The sequence below is a fragment of the Salvelinus namaycush genome, chromosome 3 (assembly GCF_016432855.1).
Source record: "Salvelinus namaycush isolate Seneca chromosome 3, SaNama_1.0, whole genome shotgun sequence".
NCBI lineage: Eukaryota > Metazoa > Chordata > Actinopteri > Salmoniformes > Salmonidae > Salvelinus > Salvelinus namaycush.
In genome coordinates this window covers 84,302,160-84,319,987 of record NC_052309.1, presented here as the reverse complement: position 1 = coordinate 84,319,987, position 17,828 = coordinate 84,302,160, and the positions used below count along the sequence as shown (strand labels likewise).

The window sequence follows — 17,828 nt, the reverse complement described above, 5'->3', positions numbered from 1 at the left end:
GTCTAATGGTTGGATGATAGTGGTAGGCCTAATGGTTGGATGATAGTGGTAGGTCTAATGGTTGGATGATAGTGATAGGTCTAATGATTGGATGATAGTGGTAGGTCTAATGGTTGGATGATAGTGGTAGGTCTAATGATTTGATGATAGTGGTAGGTCTAATGGTTGGATGATAGTGGTAGGTCTAATGGTTGGATGATAGTGGTAGGTCTAATGGTTGGATGATAGTGGTAGGCCTAATGATTGGATGATAGTGGTAGGTCTAATGGTTGGATGATAGTGGTAGGCCTAATGGTTGGATGATAGTGGTAGGTCTAATGGTTGGATGATAGTGGTAGGCCTAATGGTTGGATGATAGTGTTGCTATTGCAGCTGGTGAGCTCTTTCTTTGATCTTGTCTCTCTTGTTAAACACATCTCTGTTTAGACTAACCTGGATGAATAAAGGTTAAATCACTGTTAAATAAAGAAGATGGTGGTAGAAATCTGCTCTACAGGTCCAGTATACAGTACCTGTGTGTTGGCTACTTCAGTTCATCACTTCACAGGTCTTTGTGAAACAAGCCGTAGACTGCTCACAGTACTAATGGCCTTCCTTCCTTCAAGTTATTTCCGTTATTGTCATGCTCATGGCCTATTTCCATTGACATTCTTTCCACCCAGAAACAGATGTTTCAGAGCTGCTGTGGTGAATGGCTTGATCTTGATGGTCATGTCATGAGAGGAGAGGGACACACCTGCTGGCCTTAGAATAGACAGCAGTGAATAGTGATATATGTGTCTTATAGCCTGAGATAGTTAGGCTGGGCTGGGCCTAAGGACTTGGGATGCACCTGCCCCAAGAGGAAGCATTTGATGGTTCCTCTGATCCACTGGCTGATAATGGATTATGAATTACGTGGTCTTCTGTTATGTTGAATTCTCTCTTTCTCTCTGGTATTGGTCTCTGCTCTCTCGCTCATCTTTGCTCTATCAATTCAATGTGCTTTATTGGCGTGAAATACACTCTGTAATATTGGCAAATCATTCCATAAACTATAGTATCCTCTCTCTCTCTCTCTCTCTCTCTCTCTCTCTCTCTCTGCAGTGTCTGAGATCTGCCAAGCTGCTGGGGACCTTTGTCAGCCCCGAGGTCTTCCTCAAGCTACTCCTGGTCCACTTGGAGACCCCCTCCTCCTCCCCCCACACCCCCCTCATGGTCCTGGCTGCCGTGCTGGGGGGCTGCTCCGGGGACCTCTTGAAACCACACCTCCAGAAGATCGCTGATACGCTGGTCCAACCAGACGTCTGCCAAGAGTACCAGCAGGTGAGTCTATGACCCTTGACCTATGGGTATGACCTATGGGTTGGGAATTGGGGGGAAAAGGTAAATGCCATAACTACTGGTCCAGGATCAGATCATTATCCACATGAATGGTCTGTGGTTAGGGGTAACTTATGTTATATTTGAGTCTCCAGTCAGGTCAGGTGAAGTTGGCATATAGACCGAGAGATGAAACGGCACCCTTTCTGAGGCACTTAGTTTTGACCCTAAAATTGTTTACAGTGACAGGTTATTAAGATACGATGCATTTTTCTCTATCAGGACTGTTGTAAAGCTTTTATAGGGATTACTGTGCTGTGAGGTCAGGGGGTTCACCATTGAGTACATCACAAAATACTGACTCCACTAACGGCCACTGAGCAAGGCACATGTTGTTTTCACCAATCTTTCATTTAATTTCAACTGCTAGAGTCCTCTCGTAACCCCCCACCCCCCCAACGAGAGAGAGAGAGACACAGACGGAGAGAGAGACACAGATGGGGAGAGAGAGAGAGACACAGATGGGGAGAGAGAGAGAGACACAGATGGGGAGAGAGAGAGAGACACAGACAGAGAGAGAGAGAAAGAGAGACACAGAGAGAGAGAGAGAGACACAGACGGAGAGAGAGAGAGACACAGACGGAGAGAGAGAGAGACACAGACGGAGAGAGAGAGAGACACAGACAGAGAGAGAGAGACAGACGGAGAGAGAGAGACACAGACGGAGAGAGAGAGACACACAGACAGAGAGAGAAGAGAGACACAGACGGAGAGAGAGAGAGACACAGACAGAGAGAGAGAGAGAGAGACACAGACAGAGAGAGAGAGAAACACAGACGGAGAGAGAGACACAGACGGAGAGAGAGAGAGAGACAGACGGAGAGAGAGAGACACAGACGGAGAGAGAGAGACACAGACGGAGAGAGAGAGACACAGACGGAGAGAGAGAGACACAGACGGAGAGAGAGAGACACAGACGGAGAGAGAGAGACACAGACGGAGAGAGAGAGAGACACAGACAGAGAGCGAGAGAGAGACACAGACAGAGAGAGAGACACAGACGGAGAGAGAGAGAGACACAGACGGAGAGAGAGAGAGAGAGACACAGACAGAGAGAGAGAGACACAGACAGAGAGAGAGAGAGAGACACAGACGGAGAGAGAGAGAGAGAGACACAGACGGAGAGAGAGAGACACAGACGGGGAGAGAGAGAGACACACAGACAGGGAGAGAGAGAGACACACAGACAGGGAGAGAGAGAGAGACACAGACAGAGAGAGAGAGACAGACGGGGAGAGAGAGAGAGACAGACAGAGAGAGAGAGAGAGAGACACAGACAGAGAGAGAGAGAAAGAGAGACACAGACAGAGAGAGAGAGAGGCACAGACGGGGAGAGAGAGACAGACGGAGAGAGAGACACAGACGGAGAGATAAAAGGAGAGAGAGAACAACATCTCTAATGTCTCAGTGGAAAAAGAGGAAAAGTAAAAGACCAGAGCAGCTCTTTCCTCCCCTTCCTCTCCTCTGGTGTCCCACATTTAGTTTACCTTTGATATTAAAATAACATTTCTCTGGCTGCGAAGCTCGGAGGGGGCTATTTTCACACATGCACTCACACTGCTGGCTGCAATGAGTCACCCGTACCCATAACAACCCCTGAGGGGCTCAGAAGAATTTCCTCTGGAGGGGATGATGATGATAATAAAATACTAATTTCTCCTGACCCCTGCGTGTCTGGGTTGACCCCCCTAGCTGACTCCACAGTCCCCCCCCCCCCCCCCCACCCCCCTGGTCATTTCAGAAAAGACACATGGGGGCAACCCGTTTTAAAAAAAATAACACTCACTGTGTGTGGAAGAGTGCAAAGTAGAGCCCCCACCCCCTGTTACCAACCACTGCCCCCCAACCCCCTTTAAAGCACTGAGATTCCAACATTTCAAAGAGGGTCAGGGTCCCGGTGACAGACAGACAGGAGGGGAAACGGATCCCCCCTCTCTAGCCTCCTCCACCCCTCCTCTAGCAGGGGTCAAGCCAGAGCACGATGGACACAGATGGAGACAGACCTTTTGGTCCCTGGTCTGTCTGTCTCAATAAAGATCATCAGAAGTTAGTCTCTGTGGGTACTGAAGGGAAGCAGTACAGTACAGTCCTGGCTGGCTAGCTGGGTATGTAAAGAGCAGGGTTAGCAGTACAGTCCTGGCTGGCTAGCTGGGTATGTAAAGAGCAGGGTTAGCAGTACAGTCATGGCTGGCTAGCTGGGTATGTAAAGAGCAGGGTTAGCAGTACAGTCCTAGCTGGCTAGCTGGGTATGTAAAGATCAGGGTTAGCAGTACAGTCCTGGCTGGCTAGCTGGGTATGTAAAGAGCAGGGTTAGCAGTACAGTCCTGGCTGGCTAGCTGGGTAGTTAAAGATCAGGGTTAGCAGTACAGTACTGGCTGGCTAGCTGGGTATGTAAAGATCAGGGTTAGCAGTACAGTCATGGCTGGCTAGCTGGGTATGTAAAGATCAGGGTTAGCAGTACAGTACTGGCTGGCTAGCTGGGTATGTAAAGATCAGGGTTAGCAGTACAGTCATGGCTGGGTAGTTAAAGATCAGGGTTAGCAGTACAGTCCTGGCTGGCTAGTTAAAGATCAGGGTTAGCAGTACAGTCCTGGCTGGCTAGTTAAAGATCAGGGTTAGCAGTACAGTCCTGGCTGGCTAGCTGGGTAGTTAAAGATCAGGGTTAGCAGTACAGTCATGGCTGGGTAGTTAAAGATCAGGGTTAGCAGTACAGTCCTGGCTGGCTAGTTAAAGATCAGGGTTAGCAGTACAGTCCTGGCTGGGTATGTAAAGATCAGGGTTAGCAGTACAGTCCTGGCTGGCTAGCTGGGTAGTTAAAGATCAGGGTTAGCAGTACAGTCCTGGCTGGCTAGCTGGGTATGTAAAGAGCAGGGTTAGCAGTACAGTCCTGGCTGGCTAGCTGGGTATGTAAAGAGCAGGGTTAGCAGTACAGTCCTGGCTGGCTAGCTGGGTAGTTAAAGATCAGGGTTAGCAGTACAGTACTGGCTGGCTAGCTGGGTATGTAAAGATCAGGGTTAGCAGTACAGTCATGGCTGGCTAGCTGGGTATGTAAAGATCAGGGTTAGCAGTACAGTACTGGCTGGCTAGCTGGGTATGTAAAGATCAGGGTTAGCAGTACAGTCATGGCTGGGTAGTTAAAGATCAGGGTTAGCAGTACAGTCCTGGCTGGCTAGCTGGGTAGTTAAAGATCAGGGTTAGCAGTACAGTCATGGCTGGGTAGTTAAAGATCAGGGTTAGCAGTACAGTCCTGGCTGGCTAGTTAAAGATCAGGGTTAGCAGTACAGTCCTGGCTGGGTATGTAAAGATCAGGGTTAGCAGTACAGTCCTGGCTGGGTAGTTAAAGATCAGGGTTAGCAGTACAGTCCTGGCTGGGTAGTTAAAGATCAGGGTTAACAGTACAGTCCTGGCTGGCTAGTTAAAGATCAGGGTTAGCAGTACAGTCCTGGCTGGCTAGCTGGGTAGTTAAAGATCAGGGTTAGCAGTACAGGTCTGACTGGGTATGTAAAGAGTAGGGTTAGCAGTACAGTCCTGGCTGGGTAGTTAAAGATCAGGGTTAGCAGTACAGGTCTGGCTGGGTATGTAAAGAGCAGGGTTAGCAGTACAGGTCTGGCTGGGTATGTAAAGAGCAGGGTTAGCAGTACAGTGCTGGCTGGGTATGTAAAGAGCAGGGTTAGCAGTACAGTGCTGGCTGGGTATGTAAAGAGCAGGGTTAGCAGTACAGTGCTGGCTGGGTATGTAAAGAGTAGGGTTAGCAGTACAGTGCTGGCTGGGTATGTAAAGAGCAGGGTTAGCAGTACAGTGCTGGCTGGGTATGTAAAGAGCAGGGTTAGCAGTACAGGTCTGGCTGGGTATGTAAAGAGCAGGGTTAGCAGTACAGTCCTGGCTGGGTAGTTAAAGATCAGGGTTAGCAGTACAGTCCTGGCTGGGTATGTAAAGATCAGGGTTAGCAGTACAGTCCTGGCTGGGTATGTAAAGAGCAGGGTTAGCAGTACAGTGCTGGCTGGGTAGTTAAAGATCAGGGTTAGCAGTACCGTGCTGGCTGGGTATGTAAAGAGCAGGGTTAGCAGTACAGGTCTGGCTGGGTATGTAAAGAGCAGGGTTAGCAGTACCGTGCTGGCTGGGTATGTAAAGAGCAGGGTTAGCAGTACAGTCCTGGCTGGGTATGTAAAGATCAGGGTTAGCAGTACAGTCCTGGCTGGGTATGTAAAGAGCAGGGTTAGCAGTACAGTGCTGGCTGGGTAGTTAAAGAGCAGGGTTAGCAGTACCGTGCTGGCTGGGTATGTAAAGAGCAGGGTTAGCAGTACAGTGCTGGCTGGGTATGTAAAGAGCAGGGTTAGCAGTACAGTGCTGGCTGGGTATGTAAAGAGCAGGGTTAGCAGTACAGGTCTGGCTGGGTATGTAAAGAGCAGGGTTAGCAGTACAGTGCTGGCTGGGTAGTTAAAGAGCAGGGTTAGCAGTACCGTGCTGGCTGGGTATGTAAATATCAGGGTTAGCAGTACAGTCCTGGCTGGGTATGTAAAGAGCAGGGTTAGCAGTACAGTGCTGGCTGGGTATGTAAAGACCAGGGTTAGCAGTACAGTGCTGGCTGGGTATGTAAAGAGCAGGGTTAGCAGTACAGTGCTGGCTGGGTATGTAAAGACCAGGGTTAGCAGTACAGTGCTGGCTGGGTATGTAAAGAGCAGGGTTAGCAGTACAGTGCTGGCTGGGTAGTTAAAGAGCAGGGTTAGCAGTACCGTGCTGGCTGGGTATGTAAAGAGCAGGGTTAGCAGTACAGTGCTGGCTGGGTATAAAGAGCAGGGTTAGCAGTACCGTGCTGGCTGGGTATGTAAAGAGCAGGGTTAGCAGTACCGTGCTGGCTGGGTATGTAAAGAGCAGGGTTAGCAGTACAGTGCTGGCTGGGTATGTAAAGAGCAGGGTTAGCAGTACAGTGCTGGCTGGGTATGTAAAGAGCAGGGTTAGCAGTACCGTGCTGGCTGGGTATGTAAAGAGCAGGGTTAGCAGTACAGTGCTGGCTGGGTATGTAAAGACCAGGGTTAGCAGTACAGTGCTGGCTGGGTATGTAAAGAGCAGGGTTAGCAGTACCGTGCTGGCTGGGTATGTAAAGAGCAGGGTTAGCAGTACAGGTCTGGCTGGGTATGTAAAGAGCAGGGTTAGCAGTAGAGTGCTGGCTGGGTATGTAAAGAGTAGGGTTAGCAGTACAGTGCTGGCTGGGTATGTAAAGAGCAGGGTTAGCAGTACAGTGCTGGCTGGGTATGTAAAGAGCAGGGTTAGCAGTACCGTGCTGGCTGGGTATGTAAAGAGCAGGGTTAGCAGTACCGTGCTGGCTGAGTAGTTAAAGAGCAGGGTTAGCAGTACCGTGCTGGCTGGGTATGTAAAGAGCAGGGTTAGCAGTACCGTGCTGGCTGGGTATGTAAAGAGCAGGGTTAGCAGTACCGTGCTGGCTGGGTATGTAAAGATCAGGGTTAGCAGTACCGTGCTGGCTGGGTAGTTAAAGAGCAGGGTTAGCAGTACAGGTCTGGCTGGGTAGTTAAAGATCAGGGTTAGCAGTACAGTGCTGGCTGGGTATGTAAAGAGCAGGGTTAGCAGTACAGTGCTGGCTGGGTATGTAAAGAGTAGGGTTAGCAGTACAGGTCTGGCTGGGTAGTTAAAGAGCAGGGTTAGCAGTACAGTGCTGGCTGGGTATGTAAAGAGCAGGGTTAGCAGTACAGTGCTGGCTGGGTAGTTAAAGAGCAGGGTTAGCAGTACAGGTCTGGCTGGGTATGTAAAGAGCAGGGTTAGCAGTACAGTGCTGGCTGGGTATGTAAAGAGTAGGGTTAGCAGTACAGTGCTGGCTGGGTAGTTAAAGAGCAGGGTTAGCAGTACAGTGCTGGCTGGGTATGTAAAGAGTAGGGTTAGCAGTACAGTGCTGGCTGGGTATGTAAAGAGCAGGGTTAGCAGTACAGTGCTGGCTGGGTATGTAAAGAGTAGGGTTAGCAGTACAGTGCTGGCTGGGTATGTAAAGAGCAGGGTTAGCAGTACAGTCCTGGCTGGGTATGTAAAGATCAGGGTTAGCAGTACAGTGCTGGCTGGGTAGTTAAAGATCAGGGTTAGCAGTACAGTCCTGGCTGGGTATGTAAAGAGCAGGGTTAGCAGTACAGTGCTGGCTGGGTAGTTAAAGAGCAGGGTTAGCAGTACCGTGCTGGCTGGGTATGTAAAGAGCAGGGTTAGCAGTACAGGTCTGGCTGGGTATGTAAAGAGCAAGGTTAGCAGTACCGTGCTGGCTGGGTATGTAAAGAGCAGGGTTAGCAGTACAGTCCTGGCTGGGTATGTAAAGATCAGGGTTAGCAGTACAGTCCTGGCTGGGTATGTAAAGAGCAGGGTTAGCAGTACAGTGCTGGCTGGGTATGTAAAGACCAGGGTTAGCAGTACAGTGCTGGCTGGGTATGTAAAGAGCAGGGTTAGCAGTACAGTGCTGGCTGGGTATGTAAAGACCAGGGTTAGCAGTACAGTGCTGGCTGGGTATGTAAAGAGCAGGGTTAGCAGTACAGTGCTGGCTGGGTAGTTAAAGAGCAGGGTTAGCAGTACCGTGCTGGCTGGGTATGTAAAGAGCAGGGTTAGCAGTACAGTGCTGGCTGGGTATAAAGAGCAGGGTTAGCAGTACCGTGCTGGCTGGGTATGTAAAGAGCAGGGTTAGCAGTACCGTGCTGGCTGGGTATGTAAAGAGCAGGGTTAGCAGTACAGTGCTGGCTGGGTATGTAAAGAGCAGGGTTAGCAGTACAGTGCTGGCTGGGTATGTAAAGAGCAGGGTTAGCAGTACCGTGCTGGCTGGGTATGTAAAGAGCAGGGTTAGCAGTACAGTGCTGGCTGGGTATGTAAAGACCAGGGTTAGCAGTACAGTGCTGGCTGGGTATGTAAAGAGCAGGGTTAGCAGTACCGTGCTGGCTGGGTATGTAAAGAGCAGGGTTAGCAGTACAGGTCTGGCTGGGTATGTAAAGAGCAGGGTTAGCAGTAGAGTGCTGGCTGGGTATGTAAAGAGTAGGGTTAGCAGTACAGTGCTGGCTGGGTATGTAAAGAGCAGGGTTAGCAGTACAGTGCTGGCTGGGTATGTAAAGAGCAGGGTTAGCAGTACCGTGCTGGCTGGGTATGTAAAGAGCAGGGTTAGCAGTACCGTGCTGGCTGAGTAGTTAAAGAGCAGGGTTAGCAGTACCGTGCTGGCTGGGTATGTAAAGAGCAGGGTTAGCAGTACCGTGCTGGCTGGGTATGTAAAGAGCAGGGTTAGCAGTACCGTGCTGGCTGGGTATGTAAAGATCAGGGTTAGCAGTACCGTGCTGGCTGGGTAGTTAAAGAGCAGGGTTAGCAGTACAGGTCTGGCTGGGTAGTTAAAGATCAGGGTTAGCAGTACAGTGCTGGCTGGGTATGTAAAGAGCAGGGTTAGCAGTACAGTGCTGGCTGGGTATGTAAAGAGTAGGGTTAGCAGTACAGGTCTGGCTGGGTAGTTAAAGAGCAGGGTTAGCAGTACAGTGCTGGCTGGGTATGTAAAGAGCAGGGTTAGCAGTACAGTGCTGGCTGGGTAGTTAAAGAGCAGGGTTAGCAGTACAGGTCTGGCTGGGTATGTAAAGAGCAGGGTTAGCAGTACAGTGCTGGCTGGGTATGTAAAGAGTAGGGTTAGCAGTACAGTGCTGGCTGGGTAGTTAAAGATCAGGGTTAGCAGTACAGTCATGGCTGGGTAGTTAAAGATCAGGGTTAGCAGTACAGTCCTGGCTGGCTAGTTAAAGATCAGGGTTAGCAGTACAGTCCTGGCTGGGTATGTAAAGATCAGGGTTAGCAGTACAGTCCTGGCTGGCTAGCTGGGTAGTTAAAGATCAGGGTTAGCAGTACAGTCCTGGCTGGCTAGCTGGGTATGTAAAGAGCAGGGTTAGCAGTACAGTCCTGGCTGGCTAGCTGGGTATGTAAAGAGCAGGGTTAGCAGTACAGTCCTGGCTGGCTAGCTGGGTAGTTAAAGATCAGGGTTAGCAGTACAGTACTGGCTGGCTAGCTGGGTATGTAAAGATCAGGGTTAGCAGTACAGTCATGGCTGGCTAGCTGGGTATGTAAAGATCAGGGTTAGCAGTACAGTACTGGCTGGCTAGCTGGGTATGTAAAGATCAGGGTTAGCAGTACAGTCATGGCTGGGTAGTTAAAGATCAGGGTTAGCAGTACAGTCCTGGCTGGCTAGTTAAAGATCAGGGTTAGCAGTACAGTCCTGGCTGGCTAGTTAAAGATCAGGGTTAGCAGTACAGTCCTGGCTGGCTAGCTGGGTAGTTAAAGATCAGGGTTAGCAGTACAGTCATGGCTGGGTAGTTAAAGATCAGGGTTAGCAGTACAGTCCTGGCTGGCTAGTTAAAGATCAGGGTTAGCAGTACAGTCCTGGCTGGGTATGTAAAGATCAGGGTTAGCAGTACAGTCCTGGCTGGGTAGTTAAAGATCAGGGTTAGCAGTACAGTGCTGGCTGGGTATGCAAAGAGCAGGGTTAGCAGTACAGTCCTGGCTGGGTAGTTAAAGATCAGGGTTAACAGTACAGTCCTGGCTGGCTAGTTAAAGATCAGGGTTAGCAGTACAGTCCTGGCTGGCTAGCTGGGTAGTTAAAGATCAGGGTTAGCAGTACAGGTCTGGCTGGGTATGTAAAGAGTAGGGTTAGCAGTACAGTCCTGGCTGGGTAGTTAAAGATCAGGGTTAGCAGTACAGGTCTGGCTGGGTATGTAAAGAGCAGGGTTAGCAGTACAGGTCTGGCTGGGTATGTAAAGAGCAGGGTTAGCAGTACAGTGCTGGCTGGGTATGTAAAGAGCAGGGTTAGCAGTACAGTGCTGGCTGGGTATGTAAAGAGCAGGGTTAGCAGTACAGTGCTGGCTGGGTATGTAAAGAGTAGGGTTAGCAGTACAGTGCTGGCTGGGTATGTAAAGAGCAGGGTTAGCAGTACAGTGCTGGCTGGGTATGTAAAGAGCAGGGTTAGCAGTACAGGTCTGGCTGGGTATGTAAAGAGCAGGGTTAGCAGTACAGTCCTGGCTGGGTAGTTAAAGATCAGGGTTAGCAGTACAGTCCTGGCTGGGTATGTAAAGATCAGGGTTAGCAGTACAGTCCTGGCTGGGTATGTAAAGAGCAGGGTTAGCAGTACAGTGCTGGCTGGGTAGTTAAAGATCAGGGTTAGCAGTACCGTGCTGGCTGGGTATGTAAAGAGCAGGGTTAGCAGTACAGGTCTGGCTGGGTATGTAAAGAGCAGGGTTAGCAGTACCGTGCTGGCTGGGTATGTAAAGAGCAGGGTTAGCAGTACAGTCCTGGCTGGGTATGTAAAGATCAGGGTTAGCAGTACAGTCCTGGCTGGGTATGTAAAGAGCAGGGTTAGCAGTACAGTGCTGGCTGGGTAGTTAAAGAGCAGGGTTAGCAGTACCGTGCTGGCTGGGTATGTAAAGAGCAGGGTTAGCAGTACAGTGCTGGCTGGGTATGTAAAGAGCAGGGTTAGCAGTACAGTGCTGGCTGGGTATGTAAAGAGCAGGGTTAGCAGTACAGGTCTGGCTGGGTATGTAAAGAGCAGGGTTAGCAGTACAGTGCTGGCTGGGTAGTTAAAGAGCAGGGTTAGCAGTACCGTGCTGGCTGGGTATGTAAATATCAGGGTTAGCAGTACAGTCCTGGCTGGGTATGTAAAGAGCAGGGTTAGCAGTACAGTGCTGGCTGGGTATGTAAAGACCAGGGTTAGCAGTACAGTGCTGGCTGGGTATGTAAAGAGCAGGGTTAGCAGTACAGTGCTGGCTGGGTATGTAAAGACCAGGGTTAGCAGTACAGTGCTGGCTGGGTATGTAAAGAGCAGGGTTAGCAGTACAGTGCTGGCTGGGTAGTTAAAGAGCAGGGTTAGCAGTACCGTGCTGGCTGGGTATGTAAAGAGCAGGGTTAGCAGTACAGTGCTGGCTGGGTATAAAGAGCAGGGTTAGCAGTACCGTGCTGGCTGGGTATGTAAAGAGCAGGGTTAGCAGTACCGTGCTGGCTGGGTATGTAAAGAGCAGGGTTAGCAGTACAGTGCTGGCTGGGTATGTAAAGAGCAGGGTTAGCAGTACAGTGCTGGCTGGGTATGTAAAGAGCAGGGTTAGCAGTACCGTGCTGGCTGGGTATGTAAAGAGCAGGGTTAGCAGTACAGTGCTGGCTGGGTATGTAAAGACCAGGGTTAGCAGTACAGTGCTGGCTGGGTATGTAAAGAGCAGGGTTAGCAGTACCGTGCTGGCTGGGTATGTAAAGAGCAGGGTTAGCAGTACAGGTCTGGCTGGGTATGTAAAGAGCAGGGTTAGCAGTAGAGTGCTGGCTGGGTATGTAAAGAGTAGGGTTAGCAGTACAGTGCTGGCTGGGTATGTAAAGAGCAGGGTTAGCAGTACAGTGCTGGCTGGGTATGTAAAGAGCAGGGTTAGCAGTACCGTGCTGGCTGGGTATGTAAAGAGCAGGGTTAGCAGTACCGTGCTGGCTGAGTAGTTAAAGAGCAGGGTTAGCAGTACCGTGCTGGCTGGGTATGTAAAGAGCAGGGTTAGCAGTACCGTGCTGGCTGGGTATGTAAAGAGCAGGGTTAGCAGTACCGTGCTGGCTGGGTATGTAAAGATCAGGGTTAGCAGTACCGTGCTGGCTGGGTAGTTAAAGAGCAGGGTTAGCAGTACAGGTCTGGCTGGGTAGTTAAAGATCAGGGTTAGCAGTACAGTGCTGGCTGGGTATGTAAAGAGCAGGGTTAGCAGTACAGTGCTGGCTGGGTATGTAAAGAGTAGGGTTAGCAGTACAGGTCTGGCTGGGTAGTTAAAGAGCAGGGTTAGCAGTACAGTGCTGGCTGGGTATGTAAAGAGCAGGGTTAGCAGTACAGTGCTGGCTGGGTAGTTAAAGAGCAGGGTTAGCAGTACAGGTCTGGCTGGGTATGTAAAGAGCAGGGTTAGCAGTACAGTGCTGGCTGGGTATGTAAAGAGTAGGGTTAGCAGTACAGTGCTGGCTGGGTAGTTAAAGAGCAGGGTTAGCAGTACAGTGCTGGCTGGGTATGTAAAGAGTAGGGTTAGCAGTACAGTGCTGGCTGGGTATGTAAAGAGCAGGGTTAGCAGTACAGTGCTGGCTGGGTATGTAAAGAGTAGGGTTAGCAGTACAGTGCTGGCTGGGTATGTAAAGAGCAGGGTTAGCAGTACAGTCCTGGCTGGGTATGTAAAGATCAGGGTTAGCAGTACAGTGCTGGCTGGGTAGTTAAAGATCAGGGTTAGCAGTACAGTCCTGGCTGGGTATGTAAAGAGCAGGGTTAGCAGTACAGTGCTGGCTGGGTAGTTAAAGAGCAGGGTTAGCAGTACCGTGCTGGCTGGGTATGTAAAGAGCAGGGTTAGCAGTACAGGTCTGGCTGGGTATGTAAAGAGCAGGGTTAGCAGTACAGTGCTGGCTGGGTATAAAGAGCAGGGTTAGCAGTACCGTGCTGGCTGGGTATGTAAAGAGCAGGGTTAGCAGTACCGTGCTGGCTGGGTATGTAAAGAGCAGGGTTAGCAGTACAGTGCTGGCTGGGTATGTAAAGAGCAGGGTTAGCAGTACAGTGCTGGCTGGGTATGTAAAGAGCAGGGTTAGCAGTACCGTGCTGGCTGGGTATGTAAAGAGCAGGGTTAGCAGTACAGTGCTGGCTGGGTATGTAAAGACCAGGGTTAGCAGTACAGTGCTGGCTGGGTATGTAAAGAGCAGGGTTAGCAGTACCGTGCTGGCTGGGTATGTAAAGAGCAGGGTTAGCAGTACAGGTCTGGCTGGGTATGTAAAGAGCAGGGTTAGCAGTAGAGTGCTGGCTGGGTATGTAAAGAGTAGGGTTAGCAGTACAGTGCTGGCTGGGTATGTAAAGAGCAGGGTTAGCAGTACAGTGCTGGCTGGGTATGTAAAGAGCAGGGTTAGCAGTACCGTGCTGGCTGGGTATGTAAAGAGCAGGGTTAGCAGTACCGTGCTGGCTGAGTAGTTAAAGAGCAGGGTTAGCAGTACCGTGCTGGCTGGGTATGTAAAGAGCAGGGTTAGCAGTACCGTGCTGGCTGGGTATGTAAAGAGCAGGGTTAGCAGTACCGTGCTGGCTGGGTATGTAAAGATCAGGGTTAGCAGTACCGTGCTGGCTGGGTAGTTAAAGAGCAGGGTTAGCAGTACAGGTCTGGCTGGGTAGTTAAAGATCAGGGTTAGCAGTACAGTGCTGGCTGGGTATGTAAAGAGCAGGGTTAGCAGTACAGTGCTGGCTGGGTATGTAAAGAGTAGGGTTAGCAGTACAGGTCTGGCTGGGTAGTTAAAGAGCAGGGTTAGCAGTACAGTGCTGGCTGGGTATGTAAAGAGCAGGGTTAGCAGTACAGTGCTGGCTGGGTAGTTAAAGAGCAGGGTTAGCAGTACAGGTCTGGCTGGGTATGTAAAGAGCAGGGTTAGCAGTACAGTGCTGGCTGGGTATGTAAAGAGTAGGGTTAGCAGTACAGTGCTGGCTGGGTAGTTAAAGAGCAGGGTTAGCAGTACAGTGCTGGCTGGGTATGTAAAGAGTAGGGTTAGCAGTACAGTGCTGGCTGGGTATGTAAAGAGCAGGGTTAGCAGTACAGTGCTGGCTGGGTATGTAAAGAGTAGGGTTAGCAGTACAGTGCTGGCTGGGTATGTAAAGAGCAGGGTTAGCAGTACAGTCCTGGCTGGGTATGTAAAGATCAGGGTTAGCAGTACAGTGCTGGCTGGGTAGTTAAAGATCAGGGTTAGCAGTACAGTCCTGGCTGGGTATGTAAAGAGCAGGGTTAGCAGTACAGTGCTGGCTGGGTAGTTAAAGAGCAGGGTTAGCAGTACAGTGCTGGCTGGGTAGTTAAAGAGCAGGGTTAGCAGTACCGTGCTGGCTGGGTATGTAAAGAGCAGGGTTAGCAGTACAGTGCTGGCTGGGTATGTAAAGAGCAGGGTTAGCAGTACAGTGCTGGCTGGGTATGTAAAGAGCAGGGTTAGCAGTACAGTGCTGGCTGGGTATGTAAAGAGCAGGGTTAGCAGTACAGTGCTGGCTGGGTATGTAAAGAGCAGGGTTAGCAGTACAGTGCTGGCTGGGTAGTTAAAGATCAGGGTTAGCAGTACAGTGCTGGCTGGGTAGTTAAAGAGCAGGGTTAGCAGTACAGTGCTGGCTGGGTAGTTAAAGATCAGGGTTAGCAGTACAGTGCTGGCTGGGTAGTTAAAGATCAGGGTTAGCAGTACAGTGCTGGCTGGGTATGTAAAGAGCAGGGTTAGCAGTACAGTGCTGGCTGGGTATGTAAAGAGTAGGGTTAGCAGTACAGTGCTGGCTGGGTATGTAAAGATCAGGGTTAGCAGTACAGTCCTGGCTGGGTAGTTAAAGAGCAGGGTTAGCAGTACAGTCCTGGCTGGGTATGTAAAGATCAGGGTTAGCAGTACAGTCCTGGCTGGGTAGTTAAAGAGCAGGGTTAGCAGTACAGTGCTGGCTGGGTATGTAAAGAGCAGGGTTAGCAGTACAGTGCTGGCTGGGTATGTAAAGAGCAGGGTTAGCAGTACAGTGCTGGCTGGGTAGTTAAAGAGCAGGGTTAGCAGTACAGGTCTGGCTGGGTATGTAAAGAGCAGGGTTAGCAGTACAGTGCTGGCTGAGTAGTTAAAGATCAGGGTTAGCAGTACAGTGCTGGCTGGGTATGTAAAGAGCAGGGTTAGCAGTACAGTGCTGGCTGGGTATGTAAAGACCAGGGTTAGCAGTACAGTGCTGGCTGGGTATGTAAAGAGCAGGGTTAGCAGTACAGTGCTGGCTGGGTATGTAAAGAGCAGGGTTAGCAGTACCGTGCTGGCTGGGTATGTAAAGAGCAGGGTTAGCAGTACAGTGCTGGCTGAGTAGTTAAAGAGCAGGGTTAGCAGTACAGTGCTGGCTGGGTATGTAAAGAGCAGGGTTAGCAGTACAGTGCTGGCTGGGTAGTTAAAGAGCAGGGTTAGCAGTACAGTGCTGGCTGGGTATGTAAAGAGCAGGGTTAGCAGTACAGTGCTGGCTGGGTAGTTAAAGACCAGGGTTAGCAGTACCGTGCTGGCTGGGTATGTAAAGAGCAGGGTTAGCAGTACAGTGCTGGCTGGGTATGTAAAGAGCAGGGTTAGCAGTACCGTGCTGGCTGGGTATGTAAAGAGCAGGGTTAGCAGTACAGTGCTGGCTGGGTATGTAAAGAGCAGGGTTAGCAGTACAGGTCTGGCTGGGTATGTAAAGAGCAGGGTTAGCAGTACCGTGCTGGCTGGGTATGTAAAGAGCAGGGTTAGCAGTACAGTGCTGGCTGGGTATGTAAAGAGCAGGGTTAGCAGTACAGTCCTGGCTGGGTATGTAAAGAGCAGGGTTAGCAGTACAGGTCTGGCTGGGTATGTAAAGAGCAGGGTTAGCAGTACAGTGCTGGCTGGGTATGTAAAGATCAGGGTTAGCAGTACAGTGCTGGCTGGGTATGTAAAGAGCAGGGTTAGCAGTACAGTGCTGGCTGGGTATGTAAAGAGCAGGGTTAGCAGTACCGTGCTGGCTGGGTAGTTAAAGAGCAGGGTTAGCAGTACAGTGCTGGCTGGGTAGTTAAAGATCAGGGTTAGCAGTACAGTGCTGGCTGGGTATGTAAAGAGCAGGGTTAGCAGTACAGTGCTGGCTGAGTAGTTAAAGAGCAGGGTTAGCAGTACCGTGCTGGCTGAGTAGTTAAAGAGCAGGGTTAGCAGTACCGTGCTGGCTGAGTAGTTAAAGGGACATTTAAAAACATGTCAACTTGATATTCATCATCTCCAGCACCACCTCAACATCAGCATCTGTGAAAATGGTGCGTTTCTATGTTTGGTAGTAAAAAATAATAGAGGAACATAAGTGTTTCCAATGACATCATTAACATATTGATAGACAATTAGTGGCAATGCCTGCTCATAATTGAGCAGCACAAGATGCACACCGATGATGTCATTGGCCTCTATCTTTTTTACTACAAAACATAGAAACGCACCATTTTTACAGATGTTGGGGTGGTGCTGGAGAGGATGAATATCAAGTAGAACAATTGTGAAATTCCCCTTTAAAGAGCAGGGTTACCAGAACAGACCGACACACCTGCAGCATTCTTTGAAAACAACCAGGCCAGACACACAGAGCAGGGCCAAACCAGAGAGGGCCAGGCAGGCCACCATTGGGCTGTAAATAACAAGGGAGAGGAGGGAGAGAGACTGGAGAGGAGCATCTGCGTTCCTGTAGACACACACAGACACACAGTTACACACCCACACACACGCACGCAGACCCAGAGCAGACCCAGAGCAGAGCAGACCCAGAGCAGACCCAGAGCAGAGCAGACAGACAGACACAATCAGAAAGACGGACAGAGCAGAACAGACAGACATAAAGACGGACAGAGCAGAACAGACAGACAGAAAGACGGACAGCGCAGAACAGACAGAAAGACGGACAGATCAGACAGACAGAAGACGGACAAAACAGACAGACAGACCGAAAGACGGACAGAGCAGAACAGACGGACAGAAAGAAAGACGGACAGAGCAGAACAGACCCGAAAGACAGGTAGACAGACATACACACAAACACACACCAAGCATGCAAGTGTACACAGACACTGACAGGCAGACACTGACAGGCAGACATACACACTCCCATTCAGCACACAGACAGTCACACATACATTGGATGAACATACTATAGAGAAAGTCAAAGTGTAAAAATATTTGGGAGTGTGGGTGGATGACAAGCTGAGCTTCACTGTTCATGTGGAGAACTTGATAAGGAAGCTCAAGCTGAAAATAGGTTTTTATTACCGGCAATAAGGCTTGTTTTTCCTCTGAAGTCCAGGAAGGAGCTGGTACGATGTACAGTACCTGTCAAAAGTTTAGACACACCTACTCATTTTCTACATTGCAGAATAATAGTGAAGACATCAGAACTATGAAATAACACATATGGATTCATGTAGTAACCAAAACAGTGTTAAACAAATCAAAATATATTTATATTTGAGATTCTTCAAAGCAGCCACCCTTTGCCTTGATGACAGCTTCGCACGCTCTTGGCATTCTGTCAACCAGCTTCACCTAGATGATTTTCCAAAAGTCTTGAAGGAGTTCCCACATATGCTGAGCACTTGTTGGCTGCTTTTTCTTCACTCTGCGGTCTAACTCATCCCAAACCATCTCAATTGGGTTGAGGTTGGGTGATTGTGGAGGCCAGATCATCTGATGCAGCGCTCCATCACTCTCCTTCTTGGTCAAATAGCCCTTACACAGCCTGGAGGTGTGTCAAATCAAATGTTATTGGTCACATACACATGGTTAGCAGATGTTATTGGTCACATACACATGGTTAGCAGATATTGTTGCGAGTCTAGCGAAATTCTTATGCTTCTAGATCTGACAGTATCTGACAGGTAATATCTAACAATTCCACAACAAAACCTAATATCTAACAATTCCACAACAAAACCTAATACACACAATCTAATAAAGGAATGGGATGAGAATACAGTGGGGCA

The 17,828-nt window shown here is 49.7% G+C and overlaps 1 protein-coding gene across 1 annotated transcript in view; it reads left to right on the top strand.

Annotated features, from left to right (window-relative positions):
- LOC120044085 (dynein assembly factor 5, axonemal-like) overlaps nucleotides 1–17,828 on the top strand; it is a 120,688-nt gene that overhangs the window by 47,074 nt on the left and 55,786 nt on the right. Inside the window, exon 10 of the mRNA XM_038988673.1 lies at nucleotides 1,087–1,305. Coding sequence (XP_038844601.1) covers nucleotides 1,087–1,305 — 219 coding nt within the window. The remainder of the gene's footprint in view (nucleotides 1–1,086; nucleotides 1,306–17,828) is intronic.